This window comes from Epinephelus lanceolatus, chromosome 11, assembly GCF_041903045.1.
Source record: "Epinephelus lanceolatus isolate andai-2023 chromosome 11, ASM4190304v1, whole genome shotgun sequence".
In the NCBI taxonomy this organism is placed as follows: Eukaryota; Metazoa; Chordata; class Actinopteri; order Perciformes; family Serranidae; genus Epinephelus; species Epinephelus lanceolatus.
Genome location: NC_135744.1, coordinates 39667893 through 39690158, shown reverse-complemented (window position 1 = coordinate 39690158; position 22266 = coordinate 39667893). Strand labels below are relative to the sequence as shown.

Below are 22266 nucleotides of genomic sequence, written 5' to 3'. Positions count from 1 at the left end.
AGACCAAAAGTACACAAGGTATCTGTCCCCACAACCTCCATGGATCAAAACACACGTCCTTTAATACACACTAAAACTAGTCGTCTAAATCTGTAACTTTCACTCACATACACAAATCCCAGATTGCGCCTGTATGAAAGCGTCTTTATTTGAAAACCACCTCAAACATCTGATAGAGTACAGTATATTGCTCGAAAATATATCACTTCACATGCCCACAACACACAGCTGTCAGCGCTTCAGCATCATAAAACTGAAGGCCATTGGCTCAAAGACAATCACAACTGTCATGGCAGATAGAAGCTCCTCTGTTGATGCATAAACACCTGAAGTTACGTTGAAGTTCCATGAATAATGACTTTGATGACAATAAAGAGGAATCTTGTAATAGTGTTGATGCATATTTCTCTTACAGCACGTGTGATTATTTCCAAGAGTGGTCAACAGAGAGAAAACAGAGAGACACATCAGGGACTGTGAGACTGCTGCAAGTCATTTAGGCCTAATTATAAAAAATAGATGCTGTGTGGCCAAACAAATCCTGCCTGTTACAGTCTCATTAATTTATTTTCCTTCTACAATTCCACCAGGTCAAAACCTGACACTTGAGTCTCAGCAGTGAAACAGTAATTAGTTGTTTGACTCAAATCCAACTAAAATCTTAAGTCCTCAATTGTGGGGATGGCTGAAGAGCAAAATAAAGCCAACCAGGGAGTTGAGTATGTGGAGCCATCAGCCTCTTTACACATCCATGGCAGCTACTGAAACATATAAGGATGCCTTGTATTTTGCAAGTGACAGAAAATACTGAATTAAAGCTGATATTGTTGTATACAATAAAGCTACAGAGTCAAATTGCAAGCATGTTATTAAACAAACAGGCATCATTAGAGCTACAATACTGTAAACTAATTATAGCAGTTGGTCACAAAAAAACTCGGCTCCGACTGTTCCAGGAACCAGAGCTTTAGAGAGATATGCATAGAAAATAAAGTCCAAACTATTCTCTGTGCAGTAATGAGAAAAATACATTATCTATATATCTTACTATTTATTATGAGACACACCTTTCTTTTTAACAAACTACCACTGGAGTTCCCATCCTATGTCTTTATTTAAGTGTTCTCTGAGGTGTAATTTATATCTTTTAATATAGTGCTGTCAGAAAGAAATAGTGTACATGTCAGTGTACAAGGAAGAACAATAAGTTGCTCCGTTTAACAGAAAAGCATTTGTTTCCCTCAGCTGGTAGATCCAGACCTCCTCCACACTGCAATGAGTCCATCTACTGTGCTTTACAATTAAACCAGCTAATCAAAAAAAAAAAAAAGGTTAACACTGTTTGACAAAAACACACTTGAAACTGATTTTTGTCCTGAGCTGTAAACAGACGTAGTAAGAGCTGACGTAGATGATTTTTCAACAAACAAGTTCTATAGATGTGTCAGTTCTCTGCTGTGACACAGTCCCAGCGTCATGGCAGCGATGGAGAACAGAGCTGACGTCAGTTGGTCACTGCTCTGTGGATTCAGCTTTCCTCTGAATGTGGGAGATCTCCAGTATGGGCATCAGCAGCTGGAAAGCATCTTGGATGTAAGATGCACTGTTGGACGCCTACAAGGAGAGAGAATCCATAACATGAGACACACAGTGTTTTAATATCACTCTGAAACGTGCCTGTAAAGCCCCATGACACAAATACAGACAATCCAACTGCAAAATATCATATTATTAAGACTCTTTTTTCTTTAAGGAGAATCATTCCTACCAATGACGTGGAATAATTCTGTTTGTTCTAGTGCTGGGCGATATAACGACTTTTTGAAGCAAGATATAAATTTAGACGACAGCAACACCTTTTAGACGCGTAGCCTGACATGCACCTCCCCAGAAATGTAACTACATGTTGCAGCGACACAGACCTCCCGTCTGTTTTTGTAGGCTTTTATTTACTTTAATTTCACAAGTAAGAAACAATAAATAGTGCAGACAATACAGCCTCCACACAAAATAGCATTTTAAATCTTGTGTGTGATTTATCCTGGCTTCATATGAGCAGAGGAAATCTTTGCTATCCACTTGGCTAATCTATACAATATAAAATGCCATAGACTTGTGCTAATAACGTTAGCAAGTTGTATTTGTTTGGAAAACGTGTTTAGTAAAAGATAGTTGCTTGGTCAGTGAACCTTGTGAGTTGTAATGGAGCCAGATTTTGTAACGTTACTTTGTTAAATGTTGCTGTTGTCCCTGGCTTCATATGAGTAGAGGAAAAGTACACTAGCTGCTAGGCTAATTTATACAATGTAAAATGCCATAGACTTGTGCTAAGACGTTAGCATGTTGTATTTGTTTGGAAAATGTGTCCTGCAAAAGACAAATGTTTTGTCGTTTCATAGAAAATACCAAGATATATATCATGTATTGCAAGTCAGCCTGTAACTACCGAGTTCGAATTTTTGTCCATATCGCCCAGCCCTGATTTGTTCCCAGCACAGTTAGCTCTAAATATTAAATGACTTTTATAGAAAGAAATTTGTTGGTATCTTTTACAAGACAGCAGCACACAGATCGCTGCATTTGTATAAAGAAAGTGAAACTTAATTATACGATATTCTTTCAATCTGTTCATTTGTATTGGAAACAGGTGGGATAATCTCAGTCCTTTTGTTGTTGTTTATAACTTAAAATAAGATTTTATGATTCAATTATTGCCTAACTAACTATAAATGACTATATAAATTGAGGTTTCATAATTATCTGACGCAGCATCAACAAGGACGCCAATAGGTTTTTATTTCTGGAATCTAAATATCCATAGAATTGGGAGTTTTATGACATTCATCTCATGTAATCAGGAGACAGTGACAATAAAATATAGAGTTATGTGTAGCCTACGGAGCTAAAATAAGTAATGTTGTCTGCTGATTACAGAGCAACACAGATGTGTATAAAGATTTAAGGTCCAAGAGTTGACCCTCGGTAAAACATGTCAAATCAAATAGAGGTGAAATCACTAACATGTGCAACTGTGGAACATCCTCACATGACCAAAAAGACGACTACACGTATAATAAAGCAAATGCTGTGATACTGTGTTTGCATTGTAAAGTAAAACTGACCCACTATGCAGGCAATGATATGGATAAAGATAAAACTGCATTAGTGTGACTTAATGACACTGTGTGTGATGAGAGCTGTAGTGCAGTGACACAAACCTCTAAAAAGACTCCTGTTATCAGCGGGTTGAGGACATCCCCCTTCTCGTTTGACTGTAAAACACAACGTTTAGATCAAACTACAATCAGCTCTCAGATGAAGCCGCCGCAGTAGTGATTATGTGTCAAAGCTGAGAGAAGTAGAGTGGAAAATGAAAACGCTGAAGGTACAAAGAGCAGCACAAATTAGAGTTCTGACAGTTTGGAGTTTGACATTTTCAGCAGATCAGAAAAACGTGGGTGGAAAGAAACAGAGGGATGACGCGAGTTAAAGACGATAAAAGGCGTCTCTTTGAACGCTAAATCAAACTAATTCAGATGATGTAAACGGCTGTAACTTGATAAATGTCATATTGCCTCACTCTTGCTGTCTTAATTGCAGACATCACCACGACTGAGTATTAAAACAGGATGTTTATTCTGAGAAAATGCAACACCAGGCTGAAAAACAGTAAAAACTGCACTGTATAAAGAAAGAAAAAAGAAAAAATGGAATTTTAAAAAATGAAGCAGCAGAGGCCGAGTGGCTGACTTTAGTCCCTAGTATGGGTCAAACTCCAAAAACACTAGTTCCTACACTTCCCATAATGCACCTCCAAACTAACCATACAAACAAAAATAACATTAATTACTTCAATGGTTCAAAATTACATGATAATGATGATGAAAATCCTCAATGATCCCAAACTCTTTGATACACAGAGAGTTAGTTTAAGCTAGAATCGTCACACTTACCCCTGCTGTTGTTAAGCAGGAGGTGAACTTCTTGGAAAGCAGTGAGATTTCCTTACACAGGACAACCGTTAACCTGAGGACAGACAAAAATGCTCAATTAAAGTACAGATACTAGATCTACAGCTGAGCTCCTGCAGAGTCTCCAAACAGAGAGTCCATGTCATCTTACTGTGACAGGGCGCTGGCCTCTGTGCTGCCGTTGGAGAACAGGATCATCTCAGCCAGTTTGTGGAAAAGCTCAATGGATCGTGCCGTCAGCTCTGCCAGACTCCTGATGGCTGCAGCATGAACATCCTGAAATAATTTAACACACACACACACACACACACACACACACACACACACACACTGCTGAATGGCCCATAAACCACATACAGAGGAAACTGTGAGGACTGAAAATGATACATACTACAAAACATCCAGCAGTACATTGAAATATTTCTCTTTCTCAAAGAAATATTGAATTTTAATCAATTTAGTCATTTGAGTCAGTTTAACTTGTTCCAAATACACCAGGATGCTCAGACAAAAGAACATCCCACCTTTACTGTGAGACCCACTGAAATCTAAGAGGTATTTCGATTAGTCAACCTTTCTGATAACAAATTAATTAACCAATTCATTTTTTACCTCATTTATCAAATAAAAATGACAAACATTTTCTCCTTCCTGGGGATTTGTTGCTTTTCTCTGTTTTACATAATTGCAAACTTAATATTTTGGGTTTGGGACAGTTGGTCAGACAAAATAAGCAATTTGAGGATATCACTTTGGGCTCTGGGGAATTGTTTAATTTTCACAATTTCTTGATACAGATTAACAATTAACTAAAAAAATAATGACTACACTTTTGCCTAAACAGGACTGCAACCATAACAGTGAGTGTAGCTTCTAGGACTGCAACTATTGATTATGTTGGCTATCAATTAATCTGTAGATTTTTTACTCAATTAATAGATTAATTGTTTGGTCAACAAAACATTAGAAACCAGTGAGAAAAGCCTGTCTCAATACCCTGGAGCCTAAAGTGAATTCATTGAATGTCTTGTTTTGTCACACCAACATTTCCAAACCAACAAAATATAAATGTACTATAATGTAAGACCAATGAAAGCAGCAACTCATCACATTTGAGAACCTGAAAATGTAATTTTTTTTAACAGTTTTGACTTAAAAATGACTTAAAGGATTAATAACCAAAATAGCTGACATTTATTTTCTTTCAATTGAATAATCCATTAGGTGACTTATCATTGCAGATCTAGTTTCATTTACAGTTTTATAATCTCTCAACAATTTAAAAGTAACTTTGGACTGGCTAGAATCAGCACACTCCCAAGCCTTGTCATAAAGCTATTAGCTTAGCCTATGGGTCTGATAGAAACCTCAAATTATGTCCTTCTTTGTAATATTAAATATTGATGACATCAGCATACCTCTACAGAGACTGTTTTCTTTACAGCGTCCTCACTCTCTTCCTCTTCCTGCTCTGGTTTGGACATGTCAGTGATCTGGCTGCAGGTGTTCTTACAGGCCTGTTGGAGGGTAGAGAGACCATGGTATTAATATAATCACAGCTCTGTTCACATGAGACTGCTCAGGTTTGTAAACCACCAGCTGACCTCAGTAAAATCAGGAACTGTACCAAACAATGTCAGTGTAATTTATACTACCTCCGGTGCTTGAATATATGCTGTATATTTTTCAACTAGATTGTATCAATGAGATTTTAATTAAACTTTTTTATTCACTATTTGTAGCAATTTGTAATAAAACACTACAAATTACAGCCGAACAAATTAATTAAACAAAAACTGAAGAGGAATCTGATCCAAGCTGGTACCTTGCTGAGTTTGTCAGCTGTGGCGCTGACACTGAGCCCCTCCAGAGCCTCCGTTAACTCCTTCTCAAACTCTGAGCCGTCTTCATCTGGAAATAGAAATGTACAATCAGTCATTTCATGTGTAACATCAAGTCAGGTGTATATGTTGCTGCTTTCCTCTTGCACTGCTGCTATTTTTAATAAACCTTTAACAGTGATGTTACCTTTCTTCTCATCAACTTCCTCATCATCAAACTCCACAAGAGAGAAAGCGTCCTTAATGAGATCCAACTCCTGTCTGAGCTGAACCAGCTCGTCTCCTGATAGAGTGGTCAGCACTGACTTCACCTTCAGCACACACGCATGAGAAAAGGAAAAAAGGAAGAAAAGAAAACACAAACAGTTATATTTGAGGCTTTTACCAGATCCCATTAAATCATGAGAGCTAAAAACAATGTCTCAGCATGCCTATTTGGCTGCAGTAGGTGAAATATTTTGGAATAAAAGTCTCACCGTACCTTAGACTCACTCTCTCGAGACAGAATCTCCAGCGCCTCGAGGTGCGACAGACCCTGAAATTCATCAAACAGCATCCCGTAGTGAGCCACCACCTTCTTCTCGGAGTCTGAAGACTCTGTTTCTGCCGTTTGCAGCTCCTCTCGCTCCTTCGCCTCCCTCAACACCTGCGAGACAGAGAGAGATGACAGTTTGAAAGAAAGGGGACTAAACATCAGTCGCCTGTCAGACAATCAGGAGTAAAACTAGTGTGAGCCAGCTAACACATAGAAAAAGTTGAAACAGTATGAAGTCTCATCTCTCATTTTTTAGAGTTGCTGAAGGTCAAATTTAGGCTTTAAATATTCCAGTCCATCATAAAAATTAATATTGGACACTTTGAAAATGAGCTCCTCATTTACATATTTGGCCCTGGCCTGCCAACCTGAGACAAAGTGGAGTTCCTGATCATCAGTCCTTTGGTCTTCTTAAAGCCTGGATCGCCTTCTGCTATCACATCCATCGTCTTCTTCCCAATGAACTCCAGAGCATCTAGGCCGCCCGTAATCACCGTTTTCCCCTGTGATGACAAGGACATATGAGTTGTCTGAAAGGTTTGGAAAAGGTTTTACAGACCAAACAGCTCAGGAAAATGTAATCCTTTGTTTATTTCTAAAACACAGAAATGACAAAAACTGGATTTATGCAGTTTTCCACTGATAGCACAGAGGCATGCTCACATTTAATGTCTTGGAACATTTTTAAAAGATGAATAAAAAGTGAATTGGCTAAAGAAACACAAACAAAACACAGAGTATGTTTCTGCTTACTGTGCTCTGGACGACACTCGTGAGCGATGTCAGCATTCCCATTGCACTTCCCACCGCCGCTGCTGATCCATCTCTGGCCGCTTTGTCTGACTCACTGATGGATTCACCTACAGGAGACAAAACAAACACAATACATACTGTGACAAAAGGGCTAACAGGATATGAAGTAAATATGTGATGTGTGATAATTTGACTCATATTTATACATCTCTGTGTATAAGAGAGGTAGATCCATGAGAATTGGACTAGCTTATCCAGTGTTGTGCCTTTGTCACACAAGACGCAACATACAGTAAAGCCTTACTTCGCTCCTTCTGCTCTTCCTCAACTTGCGCAGAGAGTTCGGTTGGACTGGGGATTCCTAGTGACGTCTCTGCCTTCTCTATCACCTGAGTGAGCCCTTGGCCTGGACAGACAGAAGAGATAAACAGCATGTATAGTACAGAGGATGTTTTAAATAACAGTGATGTGAAACAGTGTATTACAACAATTAATACACAATGATAGAAAATGTGTGATACGTTTTTGTCTTTCGATTTCCTGGACTATTCCATGATCACTTTAGTTCAAATACAATTAACAACATAAACCTATACACACGCCTGCATACACACAACTACATTTACCTCGAAAATGATAAAATTTAAATATCTTAGAAATGTGTTTCAGGTCTTCAAATGAGGAGATCGAACCAAGACGAGACAAAGCTTTTTAGGAAAGTTCCCCAAGTGGTTGACTTAAAAAAGACTGCCATAGTCATACAAAAAGCTTGGGTGATTTCAGCGGTCTATACTCACCCACAGTGGCCACAGTAGCTGTTGCTGTGGATAAGATGGATTTGCCCCAGCTGCCCCAGTATCCCCAACCACCCTGAGACACGGTGGACTCACTCGGTGCCTGAGAGAGAGGACATGAGGAGATAGAGGACATGAGGAGATAGAGGATAAGGATGGAAGAGGAAGGAGGGAAAAGACAGAGAGAAAGCAAGAAACAGAGCGAATGAGTTGCAGAAATAGAAAGAAAAAAAACAGTTTCTTCTGTGCACAAAAAGTCAGTGTGACCTTGGAGTTAATGGAGAATTCAACTCACACAAGATGTGGGTTATCACTAGTGCAAAACACTTGCAAAAATACAGCTGCTTGAACACCTGAATATTTACACAACACAGGGTACTATTAAGTGTAAGGCCAGGAGGTCATTAGATGACCAGACAGATCTTTTTTTTTAACTACAGTAGTATTTGGGGTGTTGAATTCCCTAATCTGCCATGCCAGACTTTCCTTAATAAAGTGAGAATACTTTCAATGATAGCTTTATATTACTGTTACCAAAAGTGTATTACGATGAACACCACAAGAAAAATTACAGCCAGGCTGTGAAAATGTTGTCCAGTGTTTGTCTCTTTACAGCCATATGCTCTCAAACAATCAGAAGGGCATTCCTGCTGAAGTAATGTTCCCTTTTTATTGTCTAGTACAAACAATAATGATCTTACTGGTGACTTTGCTGGCTGCTCCTCTACTTTCGGCGCCTCCTCAACTTCATCTGCAAGTTTGACGTCTGGTCTCCTCCTGGCTTTCCTTGTGGGAGCCACGTCAGTCGAATTGTCAGGTGTGCTCGCTGAGGAGCTGTCGGGTGTTTCTGCAGGACAGGCATCCTGAAACTCTGGTTCCACCTCTGGACCCTCTGCTGCTGTAGCTTCGCTGTCTGACATCTTGATGTCTTAGTTCATGCCTTCAAAGTGAAATCGAGAGCACTGGATCAGTTTGGTATTGATGTAACAAGGGTTTTGTAACACATGACTTAATAAACACAGAGACAGCTGAAGTGTCCAGTAAGGAAAAAACCAGTCATTCCTCGCTGTTAGACCCAAACACTGTGATATTAAATGCACTTATTCCAGGAGTTACTTTGTAGTAAAATGTTTCATCCAACCAGTGGTGTCATGCATTTCCCAGAATGCATCTCAGTAACACCCAGGGAACAGCAGCTAACTCATCAGCTGTTGGTTATCTGTGCAGCTGGAGGCAGTGCTAGTCTAAAGTCCAGTCTGCTATACTGCGTGGACTATACATCCAAATACATAAACTATATTTGCGCATGGAAGCACAAATTCTTGAAGCCAACAGCTAACATACATATCAGGAACAGGTACTGGCTTATGATAAACATTACATTAACATTGCACTCACATCTGTTAGTCATATATTTAAAGCGAAATTACCATGACGTTAGCATTATTAGTTGAATTGCTATTCCTGCCTTAACGCTACTATGACTGAAGTTGCGTCAGCTTTTTTATTTTTGTTTATCGATGCAAGCTGTTTATATAGTTACCAACGTATTAATAAGCCAAAAAAACAACATACACCGTTATACTTCTGCAACATACTCACCTTTCTCCTGTCAAAGTCTTGATGCTAGCAGTTAACGTTACCCTAGCCTGCTAACAGTTTCCTCGCCAAACTCACCAACACGAAAGGTTTGTCTTCTTTATTTCGGACTGCCCGTGTTTTCCTAAGTGTTAAGCTCCTTTTAGTTTTCCAGTAAACAATTTAATGCTTTAGGTTTACTTGTTCTTTTTGTCCACAGGGTTAGCCACGTCACATATTGTTTTCACTTAGCAGGTCCAACAGTTAGCCACACTGAGGAACAAAGGTTCCGGTACGTAACTTCAAAATAAAAGTACCATTTAGAACATTAAGGTTTAAAAAAAATACTGTAAAACAAAGAATGCGTTTAAGTGGAATAAATTGTTTGTTATGTAATTAGAGACTTCCTAAAAGTTTGGTGTAGATTGTAGATCGATATTATTTGACTTGTTTCAGCGGTGACAACAGTTACGATTTTATTTTGAAGGATAAGATGCTGTACTACTGGTCTCTCTTTCTCTCGCGAGGGAACTTGACGCTTGAAAATCTAAACAATACTTCCGGAACGGTCAAAATAAAATGATGTAAACTTCCGCTAAAGAAATATTGCTTTCAAAAACTAGCTTTGGTTCTCAAAAACAAAACACATTAATATTTATTTGTTGTTTGTTCGAAAAAATTTTTTTTATCAATTACTTTCCTTATAAACACAATTAACGAGTTAAAATAAAATGAGCATTGTTAAATGAACACATACTATTTAACAATAACATACAATGCATCTTCACAGCTTTTCTATTTTAACATATCTGTTATTCAGCGACCAGTGCTAAGAAAAACTATGTCCAATGTTATACATGGAGTCAGTGCATTTTGTCTTGTGAATCTTATTTATATCAATATGTAGCCTGCAAAACTAAATTTCTATTTCAAATTTGAAGAGAAGTCTTTTATTTGTAGCTACTGTTTGTGTAATCTATGTGCTTCATAAAATGTCAAATGTAAAAAATCAGTCCAACATGTTTTCCGTGTCACCAATGAAATAAAGACACAAATGGCTGAAAAATGTTTTATATCATGCAATATACTAAATATGTTTACCTGGGTGTAAATTAAAAAAAAGGAATACTGGTTGACAATATTAGATTAAAATATATTATTATTATTATTATTATTATTATTATTATTATTATTATTATTATTATTACCATTATAGCAAAAGCTATGTTTAATTCAGCATTATTTACCCAGCATGTCAAATCTTTCCCATCATCACCTCCCTGCACTGGAGAATTGAAAACAAGCCACGCCCACTCACTCACACCTGAACCAGGAAGTGCACGGAACGGTCAGATAGCACCTGTTGTGCTTGAACACTTGTGCATCAAGGCCTTTTAACAGATTAAAACAGGACTAAAAGGAATATCTTCGAACATACATCAGGAACAAAACTGTTGGACGTTCATGTCGGTCGAGGATTTGTTGTTTTGGTCGCTGTCCGAGCAGCAGGTGGGCATCTCTTCTGGGCTGTGTGTTTGGATGAATTTGGCGTGATATGTGTATGCTCCCTCTGGTAAAATGTTTCTTGATACACCAATATTTTTAATTTAAATCTCCTGTAGTATCACTATGTCGCCAAATATAACCAAAGACACTCACAGTCTGTAAATTAGCCTAATTAAAAGACCAAATCAATGTACTGTTTAATGCAGTTTCATTAGCATCTCCATGTGCTCCCTGGAGATCATGTCTGACTCTATTATCTTCATTATCTTAATTTCTTCTTCTTCGTTTTGGTTTATTTTAAAAGGATAACAATATTGACCAGTGATTTATGAGGCAGTGAAAAGACAGTAGAACCAATCAAATTAACCTTATCACATTAGAAACAAATTAAGCTAATGAAATTGCATGCATTAAAGCCCATGTAACTAATAAGGTATATTACAGTAATTAAGAATATATGACTGGGGAAAGCAAAACAATCAATATAGTGATAAGAAAAACATAGAAGACAAAGCACTGTTCTAATATATCAAGTAAAGTGTTGGCCTTGAGCATCCGAATTGAGAGTGGGGTTTAAATTTCAGTTTCTATATTTAGTTAAAAATGAATCCATGACAGTGTTATGTCTTGAGGGTTAACGAGTTTATGTTAAAATACTGAAGATTTTTTAAATAAGGACAGGACTATGTGAAGACACTAAAAAAGTGTCTGCAATCCTGTGTTGCTGCCTGAGCCATCACTGTTGACTCTTCCTGTTTTGCAGGTTTGTCCCGTCTAAATGTGAGCTGAAGCTGTAACTCCTTCTGACATGTTATCATCTCAGAGACACCACCTGTCACTCCTGCTCCTCACTGTCCTGCTGCTCGGTGGCTGGACAGCAGACGGGGCTCAGAATGGGACAGAGACAGAGACCATGTCCTCCGTGCGGCTTGCCAGCATCCCCTCGAGCAGAAACATTGTGGCGAAGGAAGGATCCAGCACACTGATTGAGTGTAATGTGACCGGAAGCCACGATGACATTAAGTGGTACAACTCTAAGGGACCTCTGCTGGGTAAGGAAACAAGTGGGAGGAGGAAATGGGGTGCTGAGAGGAAGTTTGTGAACAACTTTGAGTTCCTTTTGTGCTACATAGTTGTTTTATATTTAAAAAAGTAATACTCCAACTCGATGTTATTATCAAGGTCGCATTTAATCAGAGTGCCTTCACTGTAGTGTGAGTATCAAGACGCTATACCTTCCCTGAAGATGTATTTTTCTTAAACAGGTGTATTGAAACATGGACACAGTCAAAAACCCTAGTTTGTCAAATACACACGTCTAAACAATCAGCAGGCATCAATGTAGTGAATTTACATCTGTAAAAATACATCTGTCTGGGTTAAAACATTTCTAAATTTGGTTGAAAGAGACAGATTTTAACACATCTAGGTTACTTATACATGTGATTTCAAAAGCATTTAAATGACTATATTTTCATGTGAAGTACGTCCAGAAAAATCCAGTAATATAAATTCTACTATAGCAAAGGTCATATGGAATGAAGTGCAGTTTTAACGTTGATGTGTATGTCTTTTCGCCATCACCTAGACATAGATCTCTTTGCATTGACGACCACAATTGCAATGAGTTGGACCTAATTGTGTCATTCTAGAAAAAGTCTAGAAAGCCTTTAATGTCATTGCAATTGGTTGTGACACTCCAGTGACGTATTGCAACACAGAACATAAAAACACAAGACAGAGGACATTTAGTGAGTGATAAAAATGCAATAAATAAATGAATATAAAAGTATTTAAAGTGCAGCAAAGTGCTTAGTGGATGGCAGAATGACAGTAGTAAACATTATTTGATTTTTATGTTTTATTTAGTGTGCTGATGGCCTTGGGGGAAGAAAAACAAATTCTTGATTTGTAGATGTTTATGATTTAATATAGGCATTCATATAATGTCAAATAAAACCAAATAAGTAAACCAAAACTGCAAACTGAGGATTGTACAGTGAAATTAGGCTTGTAAATAACTACACAGACCAATCGATCGTACAGAAGAAAAGAAACCATTTAGAACAAAACAGTACATAATCAGTAAAGTGCAGTGCAAAACAATACAACACAAGACAAGTGTCTGTAGAGAAAACAAGATCTACAGACCAAAAAGTTAACTAAGGTTTGTCATCAAATGTAACAATAGTCAAAAAGTTATCCATACCATACTAATACCAAAATGCTATTTCATTCATGAGAGGTTATTTAATACAGTTCGAATAGTATATTGTACACAATCAGGCATTTTGTCCATTGTTCAGTTATCAAGTCTGGCATTGCTATCCCTCAATTATTTACACATAATTCATCAGTTCCTATACAGTCTTGAGCCCATTATCATCATAACACCTCTTGTTGATATCAGTGTCATTCACCATTATCAGTTGAAGGCTGTCAATAAACCCTGACACCACAGTGCAGAAGCAGTTTGTGAGTCAATGCTAAAACAATAACATAATAATGTTGTTGTTTGTTGAATCTGATACATAAACCGATTTTATCTTATCAGGAAGTGTTTGGGGCGCTAATTTGACCCAAATGACATTACGTTAAAATTAAATTACATGAGAGCCAGTGTCTGTGTTTCTGATGCTGCATTACAAAGTGCTTGTTAGAATCAGTGATTACAATATTACAGTTTGTTCCTAATGTTTTCCCAGTTCTCAACTCATACCTCTGTTTTTTGGTAAAACTCAAACTGTCTTCTTTTGTTGTCTTCTGTGTTTAAACTTCAGGTGAGAAGTGGCAGATTCAGGAGGAGGGCACCCTGAACATCACTATGGTCTCCTTCGAGGACCGTGGCAGCTACACCTGCGTCGCCTCCGGTGGCAGCGGTGGGAACAAAAACTACACCGTCACTCTTCGTGTAGCCCACACCGACAGTGGCTTGGGCCTTTACTACGTCATCGTCTGCTTGGTGGCCTTCACCATCACCATGATCCTCAACGTGGCGCGGCTTTGCATGGTCAGCAGCCACCTCAAGAAGACCGAGAGAGCCATCAATGAGTTCTTCCGCACCGAGGGCGCAGAGAAGCTGCAGAAGGCGTTTGAGGTCGCCAAGCGCATTCCAATCGTCACGTCGGCCAAGACGGTGGAGCTCGCCAAGGTCACGCAGTACAAGACCATGGAGTTTGCTCGTCACATGGAGGATCTGGCTCGGAGCGTCCCCCTGCCACCGCTCATTTTAAACTGCCGCACATTCGTTGAGGAGGTCGTGGAGACAGGGAAGCCGAGGTCTCACGCTGCAGAGCAGGCTGGGACATCAGTGTCTCTGAACAGACCAGCCATAGGCCCTCCCTCCGCTGACAAAAGTGGAGAGAAGGAGGAGGGGGAGGAGGTGCGTCAGGCTCTGCTGTCAAGTGGTAGGAACGATGGAGGCGGTGCTGATGTCAAAGTTTCAGTCCATACAGTTTCTGAGAAGGTGGATAGTGAGGATACAGAGGCTGAGATGTGCCTCAATGTGCCGGGCTCACGGACAAGTGTGTCCTATGAGAGCAATGTGTAGTCTCAGTCTGACACCCAGCAGAAGAAGCACATCGTCTGAAGTGTGAGGCGTCTAATTGCAAGTGCTTCAAAGAGATTAAAAAACATAAAAAAATTGTGGGGTTGGTTATCATTCAGATTGTAGCCATTGTGTTTCTGCCTATTGATTCTTATTCTTATCAAATCCTGGGTCCAAATCTTTGAGTACAAATTGGATTCTGGCTGTTTTCCAACTGTTTTTCCTTGAGATGTTCATCCTAGTTTCAGATGATCTTGGACATTTTGGGCCCTATCTTACACCTGGTGTAAAGCGTTGCACAATGCAGCGCAACAGCCATTGCTAGTTTTAGACTGATGCAGTTGTCATTTTCAAGGCCAGCGCCCACAAGTGGTGAATGTACTTGTGCATCTGTGTGCCCACAGGTGAGTAGGTTGTTAATGCATTGCTATTTTGAAGCAGTAGAAAGCGATGATGCCACTGACCAACAGAAACCTGCTCTAAAGTCAGATTAGGCTGAGTATTTTGCTGCAATTTTAAAGGTGAATTATTCAGATAGTAGGATACACCTACAAAGGTACACTCTGCTTGTTAGACACACAGGGTCGCATGGAAGGGTTGCATCATTAATACCAGCATCATTAATGAGGAAAATATTTGTAACATTTTCCAAAATTTGAACAAAGCAGAGACCAGAGCAGAGCCGCAGAGCTGCTGTTCTGCACAAGACTCCTCATTAAAGAGAGTGGCTGTGCAAATGTATGCATGAGGAGCTGCAGAACCTTATTGATTATTCAGCTAAAAGTTTAGCACTGTTTTATATTTCAAGTTTATAACTATAGTTTTTAGTTTTGCGGCTTAAATGTCCCTCGGTATTTGCTGTAGTGACATTACTGCTCTTACTGCATAACTGTCAACAGAAAACTGCTTGCTTCTCTAATTTGCCGAAACCGCCATGTAAAAAGGTGCACCTGTGTTTTTAAGAGAAAGGCAGATGACACTCTGGTTATATTCACTTTATACCCCAAACTAAGATTACGAAGAACCTAAGATTAATTAAAGGACTAAATACAGCCGTTTTGCCCCTTGCGTCTTACTTTGCACCCAGATTATGTGTTGTTTAACTGGTGAAGTGTAGCTGAATACAACCTAAAGGCACTTGTGCCATGCACTTTAGACCATGTGTTTGAATAGGGCCCTATGACTACATCTGTGGCAATCAAAATACTGGATCTGCTGAGTCATGTTCTTTCTCCTTCTGGCATGATTGTATCTCCATGCAGTGATTACATTTTACTAGACTTTCATCAAATTTACAGTACCCTCACTTTTAAGCTATTGCTCCCATTTGCCACATTATAAACACTATACACATGCGCCGACGTGTGCTTAACTGGTGATGTTGAAGGATGTGCTCTCAGGAATCAAAAAGCCATTTGGCAACAAATCCTCAATGATTATAAAATTGCAAAAATACAACACAAAGCTCAGAGATCTATTTTCTCTTCTCTTAGATATACTTTTTTTTTAAATATATTTTTATTTGTTTTTTACATATTACAACAAACGAACAAACAAAAACATGAACAGGGCAGCTAAGACATTTCACAATAGGACATAATACTAGGAAACAAAAGTTTCATGTGACAAGTTATGCGTCATACACATTTTACAGGTGGACAGAGAGAGTATACAGAAATAAATAAGTAAATAAAATGAACTAGTAAGTTAATTGGTTAGGTATCCCTCAATTACATGTGCAGGCAAGGCAGTCCCGTTATGACTATGTTCAAGATAAGATGCAGTCATTGATTGTGTCCCACCTGCAGAAAACTAAAGAAAGTGAGGCCTGTGAAGACATATTTTTGCTGTAACTGAGTGAAAGATATCAAGGCAGAGCCGTTAAATAAATCTCCTAATGTTGTTATGCCACCATCTCGCCATAGCCTAAACACAGGGTCCTCAACACCTGGGGGGAAATCAGGGTTCCCTTGACTTAAGGTGCGGGGTGATGTTAACTTGGTTCAACCCTCCATAGATCTTGCAAATTTCCATGCCCTTAGCGTGTTTAGGACGATTGGGTTTGTACACAGTTTTTTTGCTAAGGCAGTATCTATGAGAAATAACAGATTTTGGAGTGGACAACTACATTGGGCAGCTTCTATATCTAGCCATGTAGAAGACTGATCTTCCTTCAGCCATTCGGCCACGAACCTTAAGTGTGCAGCCACCTGATACCACCTTACATTTGGAAGATCTAAACCTCCAGCAGCCTTTGGTAACTGTAATTTTGCTAACTTCAAATGGGGCCTTCTTTTATTCCAAATAAATGAACTCAGCCAACCTTCAAGGATCTTAACCATCTTATTTGAAAGAATAATGGGCACCATTTGGAGTGGATACAAAAGCCTTGGTAAGGCATTCATTTTGATGAGTGCAACCCTACCAAGCTACGACAGCGGGAGGGACGCCCAGCGGTCAAGCTCACATTTTATAGTGTCTGAGAGAGGTGTAAAATTAGCACTATACATCTCATCAAATGTCTTAGATATACTTTAATTTTCATGTTTGTGTGGTGGGATCCCCTTAACTTCCCATTCTGTGGGTGTCTCTGCACACAGTTAGTGTAGCAGCAGGTAGACAAGAGCTCATTTCCCTCCCACAGAAGACGCCCTTTGCTGCCATTGGCATTGACAGTCAGTCAGCTTGCACAGAACAAAATGTAATGAAATATCCTAATTTCATTGTGTCGATTGTTTGCATGTCAATGCGTCCTGTCAGTCATCTGACACACAGCGAGAATTCAACAACAAAAAATGCGTCAAAAACATGTCACTTCACAGACTTGATTGCCATCTCCGTATCTCTATATTTGGGTCTTTGTTAGTCTGGAGAGCAGTTTAATTACAGGTTTGGTTTTGCTTCAGAGTGAATATTTCAATGACAGAAGTAAACATATTTTTTAAACCCCCCAAAAGCAAGATGTTTGAGGGAATTTTCAAAAATGTACAGTAAACACCAAGCTTCCATCTACTTATACCTTTCAGAGGCAGCACTGAAATATAAACATGATTATTTTTACATTAGAGTTTCAAAACATGTCTGCTGTGATGGAAAATGTCTGAAATTATGCTCATAAATATGCAGGTGTAATCTATCATATTTTGATGTGTGCATGCCTGGAAAAGTCAGGGACCATCATTTTTTATGATGAAGGTGATGCAGCATTTTCTCTCTGTATTTACTGCGGCATTTGTGAATCGGAACGTAAATAGCGGCTCATTTGAAGTTTGTAATTTATTGTTTTGTGTATAGATTTACATAAACACACAGAATGTCCATACTGGGTAAGGTGCAGCAGTTTCTCCATATGAGATGCCGCAGCATAAAAAGTTAAATTAGTTAAGCTTATTCCATTAAAATATTAAAATGAAATGAAATATAAAGATGTTTGTAAAGCTCTTCAAGTAAAGGACAAACCAGTCATTCTCAAAATCATATGACAATTTGTATCTGTTGTTACAGGAGTTTTTAGAAAAAAAACTTCTTTACTGTGTCTCAGAGGGATATATAAGAAAATGTGTCATGTGTACGGTGTGTAAACTATGAATCAGCTGTGACAACTATGCTTGAACAAAACGTTTTTGAGTAACTACTGTTTGTACTTTGGTGTATCGTTCTGTTTCATCACTCTGTGATAATGGTGTCATATTCAAAGGTGTTTAGATATTCAAAAGTGATACTGAAAAGGTCATTCTCAGGGACCAATAGCAAAAGTTTACATCCTGTAATTGACAATAATTGAATAAATACAATGAAAAACATGCAGATATTTGTCTGGTGGCTACTTCTTCCCCTCCAGGTAACACTGCAAGTGAGCCACTTGGTGGAGCTGTTGGGTAAAACATCACTTCTTTATCTCAGCCATTGCATTTGTGCATTCACCACTTAAAACACTCCTGGAGGGTCATTTTGCGCAGTTACTACTGTGGATGAACACTTGATATCATTGTTAAAGAGACAGGTGAGAGCTGAAGTGTCGCTTTTAGTCCCAGATATCAGTGTCTTTCTTTGCTGAAGTTCTGAATCAAGTCTGAAAATCTGCAGTTGTACTCGTTTAATGTGTGCTTTTTTTCCAGTAACCTTCGATGAACATCTGGTGCAGCTAGAAAATACAGTGTAATACAGTAAGATTTCTGTCACTGGATAACTCAACATAATTTAAATATGTTTTTTAACACAACACAGTTATCCAAAATCCATTACTCAGTTCAGAGATAAAGAAACAAAAAGCATGAAAATAAAACTGAAAAGGAAATGACAAGTTTAAAAAAAATTACAGAATGAAAAAGCAAAATCATCCATGCTGAGCTTTCTCCCATATAAATATATATTCTTTCCACTTAATTTATGCTATTGTGTTTTGCTCAACTTGATATATTTAAGATATACATAGAAACTTTGGGACATTTCTCAACATTTACAATAGACTGCTGCAGGATTGACATTTATTAAGTTAACATCAGCCTGGTTCCCTTGACAAAATCCACTGGGATTTTCCCATCAGATTTTGTTGAGCAAAATACACTTCACAAATACACACCACTTTAATGATTTCTGAAGTGTAAATGCAATCGCCAGAAGTAAAAAGCTAATGTTGGGCTATAAATAACTGCACCACAGTGCAGTACATGACTTTCTGTCGTCTTATTTAGCCACTTGTTAGCAACCAGCTTCTTTAACACACATAATGTACAAGCTTTAAAATTCACGACTGAGGTATTTACTGGCATGTGTTTTGTCGTAGAACAAAACGTGACAATTTCTTGTGTTAACGTTAGACCTTATTTCAGGCACCTAACAAAAAACTCATTCACTAGCAAGGACGATGCAACAATATGTCATTTAAATGTTTAATTTTAATTCTGGAGGTGACAGTTGTTGAGGACTGGTGACTGGTGGCAGAGGGATTTCTTCTGTTAGGTTAGTCGGGGAGGATGTACTGGAGATCGGGCAGAGGGAGACTCAGTATGGGGGTTCGCACACCCCCCTGATTACAGGCCCCCAGATGGTACCTAGAATGAGACATGGGAGAGGTATGTACCAGACTGAATAAGAAGAGATGAGAGGAGAAGGGAAGAGAGGATGAAGGAATGTTGGCAGGGATGAGGTAGGGAGGATGATGGATGAAGGGAGGGTGGGTCGAGAAATCTGAGACAAACAGAGCAGGATGGGTTGACCAGGTATAAGTGGGCTTGGCAGGTAATCAGAGGCGTTGCCCTGAGTTAACAAATTTACGTAATTTCAAAAATACGTTGACTTTGAGACGAGGGAACCCGGAGTGCAAAAATGCTAACAAATTTTGGGGTTTCAGGACTCTTTCCTGCAGCACTCTATAACGTTTTGTGGGTTTGAACAGTGGTTGTCCACCCAGAATAAGTCTGCAATGTCAACAAAACTGAGACGTGTTAAAGCATTGCATTTAAATCGCATCCTTTTTAAAACGTATCTTATTTTTCTTCTCAACCAGAAACATTTATTCTGATACTAAGAACCCACTTCTATTCCAGAGTCACGTGGAGTTAGCTTTATTCATGTACACTACCAGAGTCCTTTACATACATTTTAACGTCAAAACAACCAACTATCTAGTTCACACACTAAAAGTCACTAAAAACGTTGTTGCATTTTTCACATTTGTGAGTAAATGATGCACTGACGATAAGCTCATCCTGTACACTGCTGCTGGATACTTACATTACTTTCCCAGAGGTTAATTTCCTGGAATACATTTTCCAAGGTGCTATAGTCTGACCTACCTGAGAAATATCAGGTTGGAGAGCAGCCCAAATAACAATAACCTTGGGCTTCTGTGTTGAATAACTCAAAAAATCTATCCTTCTTTCCTTTCCTGTCCTCTCTGGAGGCAAGCTTATCTAAATAGAATTGATTGGTCCGAGCGATCATTCATCATGCCGAGCCAAAGCAGACGTTTAAGGAGAGGGGGGGAGGACGATTTTTAAGGATAGGATATTTCTAGCAGGCCCTGTGTGTCATCGAGGTAAACTAAACAAATTGATCAGGCTAAAAAGGACGGACACGGTGTGTGTGTGTGTGTGTGTGTGTGTGTGTGTGAGTGCCAGTGGGAATGCCAGAGGGGAGGGGATGGGTGTTGGCTAGACTCAAGCCAGCCTGGTGATACCTGGATGAAAAGAGTCACAACTCATAAAAAAACTTGTCCCTGTGCAACACATTCTCACTCCAACTTCGTCACATATTAACGTTTGGTCATGCAACTTTCCACATACGACGTGCAAGGTACCCTGGGTGCCTTGGTTGTTGACGTTCTGCAACACCGTGTTGAGTTCTCTACTTACAAGATACACTTCTGTTTTCACAGGAAATGTAATGTTATATACAGCCTCTTTCAAAATAAACGCACTACGTTGGTACAAGACCGCAAATTGACTTTTTTTTCCTTCAACAACATGGTTGGGTTAAAGGGATAGTTTGGGTTTTTGGACATGAAGTTGTGTGAAATGCTGACCATCTGTAGCTCTGATGTGACGGTGTCACTACTGTCAACGAGCCTCCTGCTCTGAGAAATGGCCCGTAGCTTACCGGAGAAAAAGTAGTTCTGAAGATATATGGGGGACACGTAACCAAAAGGTTTTAAGCAACAAAAAAGTATGCATGTGTTTTGTTAGACTATTTCAATAATTTTAAAACATCCCCGCATAATGTCAGACCTTGCTATCAATTGGGACTATTTTCTGGCCAGTATCACTCCGCCGTGCAGGCCCGCAAGACAGCACGCCAACAGAAATCAATCAGACAGGTCATCACCACGCCATGCAGGTGTGCAGGATAGCAATGGCTAACGAAAACTTCATTGGCTATTTCCAACAGAGAACCAGTAGGCTATTATTAGTGAGGAAGAAGATGTACTAGCCCTATATATACCTACTACTACAGCGCGAACACCGGCTCAGGCTCACGACACACCCTCGTCAGCTGCTGTAGGTAAACAGAGGAATACCAAAATGGTGCGAACTTGTGATTTCCCCAGCTGTGGGAATAAAAACATCGGCGGCTCCCAATTCCTTCGGTTTCCTCACTACCAACCCAGCGAGGGTGAAGCAGCTGCGCGTATGTCAACTCACTTCAGCTGCCCACAGATCCTGACGGACAGAGGAAAACGCAATTTCCGCACTGCTGTGCCCAAAGAGATATATATTACCTAACACCAGTCTATATAACGATGTCTGCTGCTGATTGTCTGTAAAACAAAATGTTTGATTGAACTAATAGCCTGTTGTGTTGTGGAGAGAACATTATACACCGCCTCGTTTTACCGTCAGCATTTAGTTTATTATATTAGGCGAACTGCTAAATCCATGACATGAGTAATCAATCACATAGAAATGTGAATTCATATGTGATTACGACCAGTCTCTGCTTTGTTCTGGTGGTGGGTTAGCCAAAGTTGCCTACGGGTTGCATCTGTAACAGGAAACCGATGGAATTGGGAGCCAGCGATGTTTTTATTCCCACAGCTGGGGAAATCACAAGTTAGCACCATTTTGGTATTCCTCTGTTTACCTACAGCAGCTGACGAGGGTGTGTCGTGAGCCTGAGCCGGTGTTTGTGCTGTAGTAGTAGGTACAGTCAGGTCCATAATTATTTGGACAATGATACAGTTGTCGTCATTTTGACTCTGTACACCACCACAATGGGTTTTAAATGAAACAATGAATACCTG

The 22266-nt window shown here is 39.2% G+C and overlaps 2 protein-coding genes across 6 annotated transcripts; one reads left to right on the top strand and one right to left on the bottom strand.

Moving 5' to 3' along the window:
* Positions 1-123: 123 nt before the first annotated feature.
* fam114a2 (family with sequence similarity 114 member A2) lies at positions 124-9736 on the bottom strand. 2 transcript variants are annotated; one of them, XM_033643688.2, is made up of 14 exons: positions 9497-9736; positions 8596-8834; positions 7898-7997; positions 7405-7506; positions 7101-7207; positions 6716-6850; positions 6294-6458; positions 6000-6123; positions 5797-5882; positions 5390-5488; positions 4123-4247; positions 3954-4026; positions 3219-3272; positions 124-1614 (listed from the first exon to the last, which is right to left on the bottom strand). In XM_033643688.2, the coding sequence occupies exons 2-14, from the start codon at positions 8812-8814 to the stop codon at positions 1513-1515; spliced, it is 1491 nt and encodes a 496-aa protein (XP_033499579.1). In that variant the 5' UTR covers positions 8815-8834; positions 9497-9736; the 3' UTR covers positions 124-1512. The 2 variants fall into 2 exon arrangements, with proteins under 2 accessions (XP_033499579.1, XP_033499580.1); XM_033643689.2 differs by having other exon boundaries at positions 9572-9736.
* On the top strand, positions 9110-18332 carry LOC117267694 (microfibrillar-associated protein 3-like). Of its 4 annotated transcripts, none has more exons than XM_078172630.1 (3): positions 9110-9251; positions 11742-12030; positions 13759-18332. In XM_078172630.1, the coding sequence occupies exons 2-3, from the start codon at positions 11787-11789 to the stop codon at positions 14526-14528; spliced, it is 1014 nt and encodes a 337-aa protein (XP_078028756.1). In that variant the 5' UTR covers positions 9110-9251; positions 11742-11786; the 3' UTR covers positions 14529-18332. The 4 variants fall into 4 exon arrangements, with proteins under 4 accessions (XP_078028756.1, XP_078028757.1, XP_033499581.2 ...); XM_078172631.1 differs by having other exon boundaries at positions 9127-9251; positions 11802-12030; XM_033643690.2 differs by lacking the exon at positions 9110-9251 and adding an exon at positions 10782-10981 and having other exon boundaries at positions 11802-12030.
* Positions 18333-22266: the final 3934 nt, after the last annotated feature.

What these genes read in the sequence shown, in the direction of transcription:
- fam114a2 (XM_033643688.2), bottom strand. Translation starts at nt 8,814, where the DNA reads ATGTCAGACAGCGAAGCTACAGCAGCAGAGGGTCCAGAGGTGGAACCA. An exon ending in AGCTACTGTGGCCACTGTGG is followed by an intron (nt 7,507 to 7,897) that starts GTGAGTATAGAC and finishes CTGTCTGTCCAG; the next exon opens with GCCAAGGGCTCACTCAGGTG. An exon ending in TAACAGGAGTCTTTTTAGAG is followed by an intron (nt 1,615 to 3,218) that starts GTTTGTGTCACT and finishes CTCTCCTTGTAG; the next exon opens with GCGTCCAACAGTGCATCTTA.
- LOC117267694 (XM_033643690.2), top strand. Translation starts at nt 10,937, where the DNA reads ATGTCGGTCGAGGATTTGTTGTTTTGGTCGCTGTCCGAGCAGCAG. An exon ending in GGTCGCTGTCCGAGCAGCAG is followed by an intron (nt 10,982 to 11,801) that starts GTGGGCATCTCT and finishes TTATCATCTCAG; the next exon opens with AGACACCACCTGTCACTCCT. An exon ending in CTCTAAGGGACCTCTGCTGG is followed by an intron (nt 12,031 to 13,758) that starts GTAAGGAAACAA and finishes TTTAAACTTCAG; the next exon opens with GTGAGAAGTGGCAGATTCAG.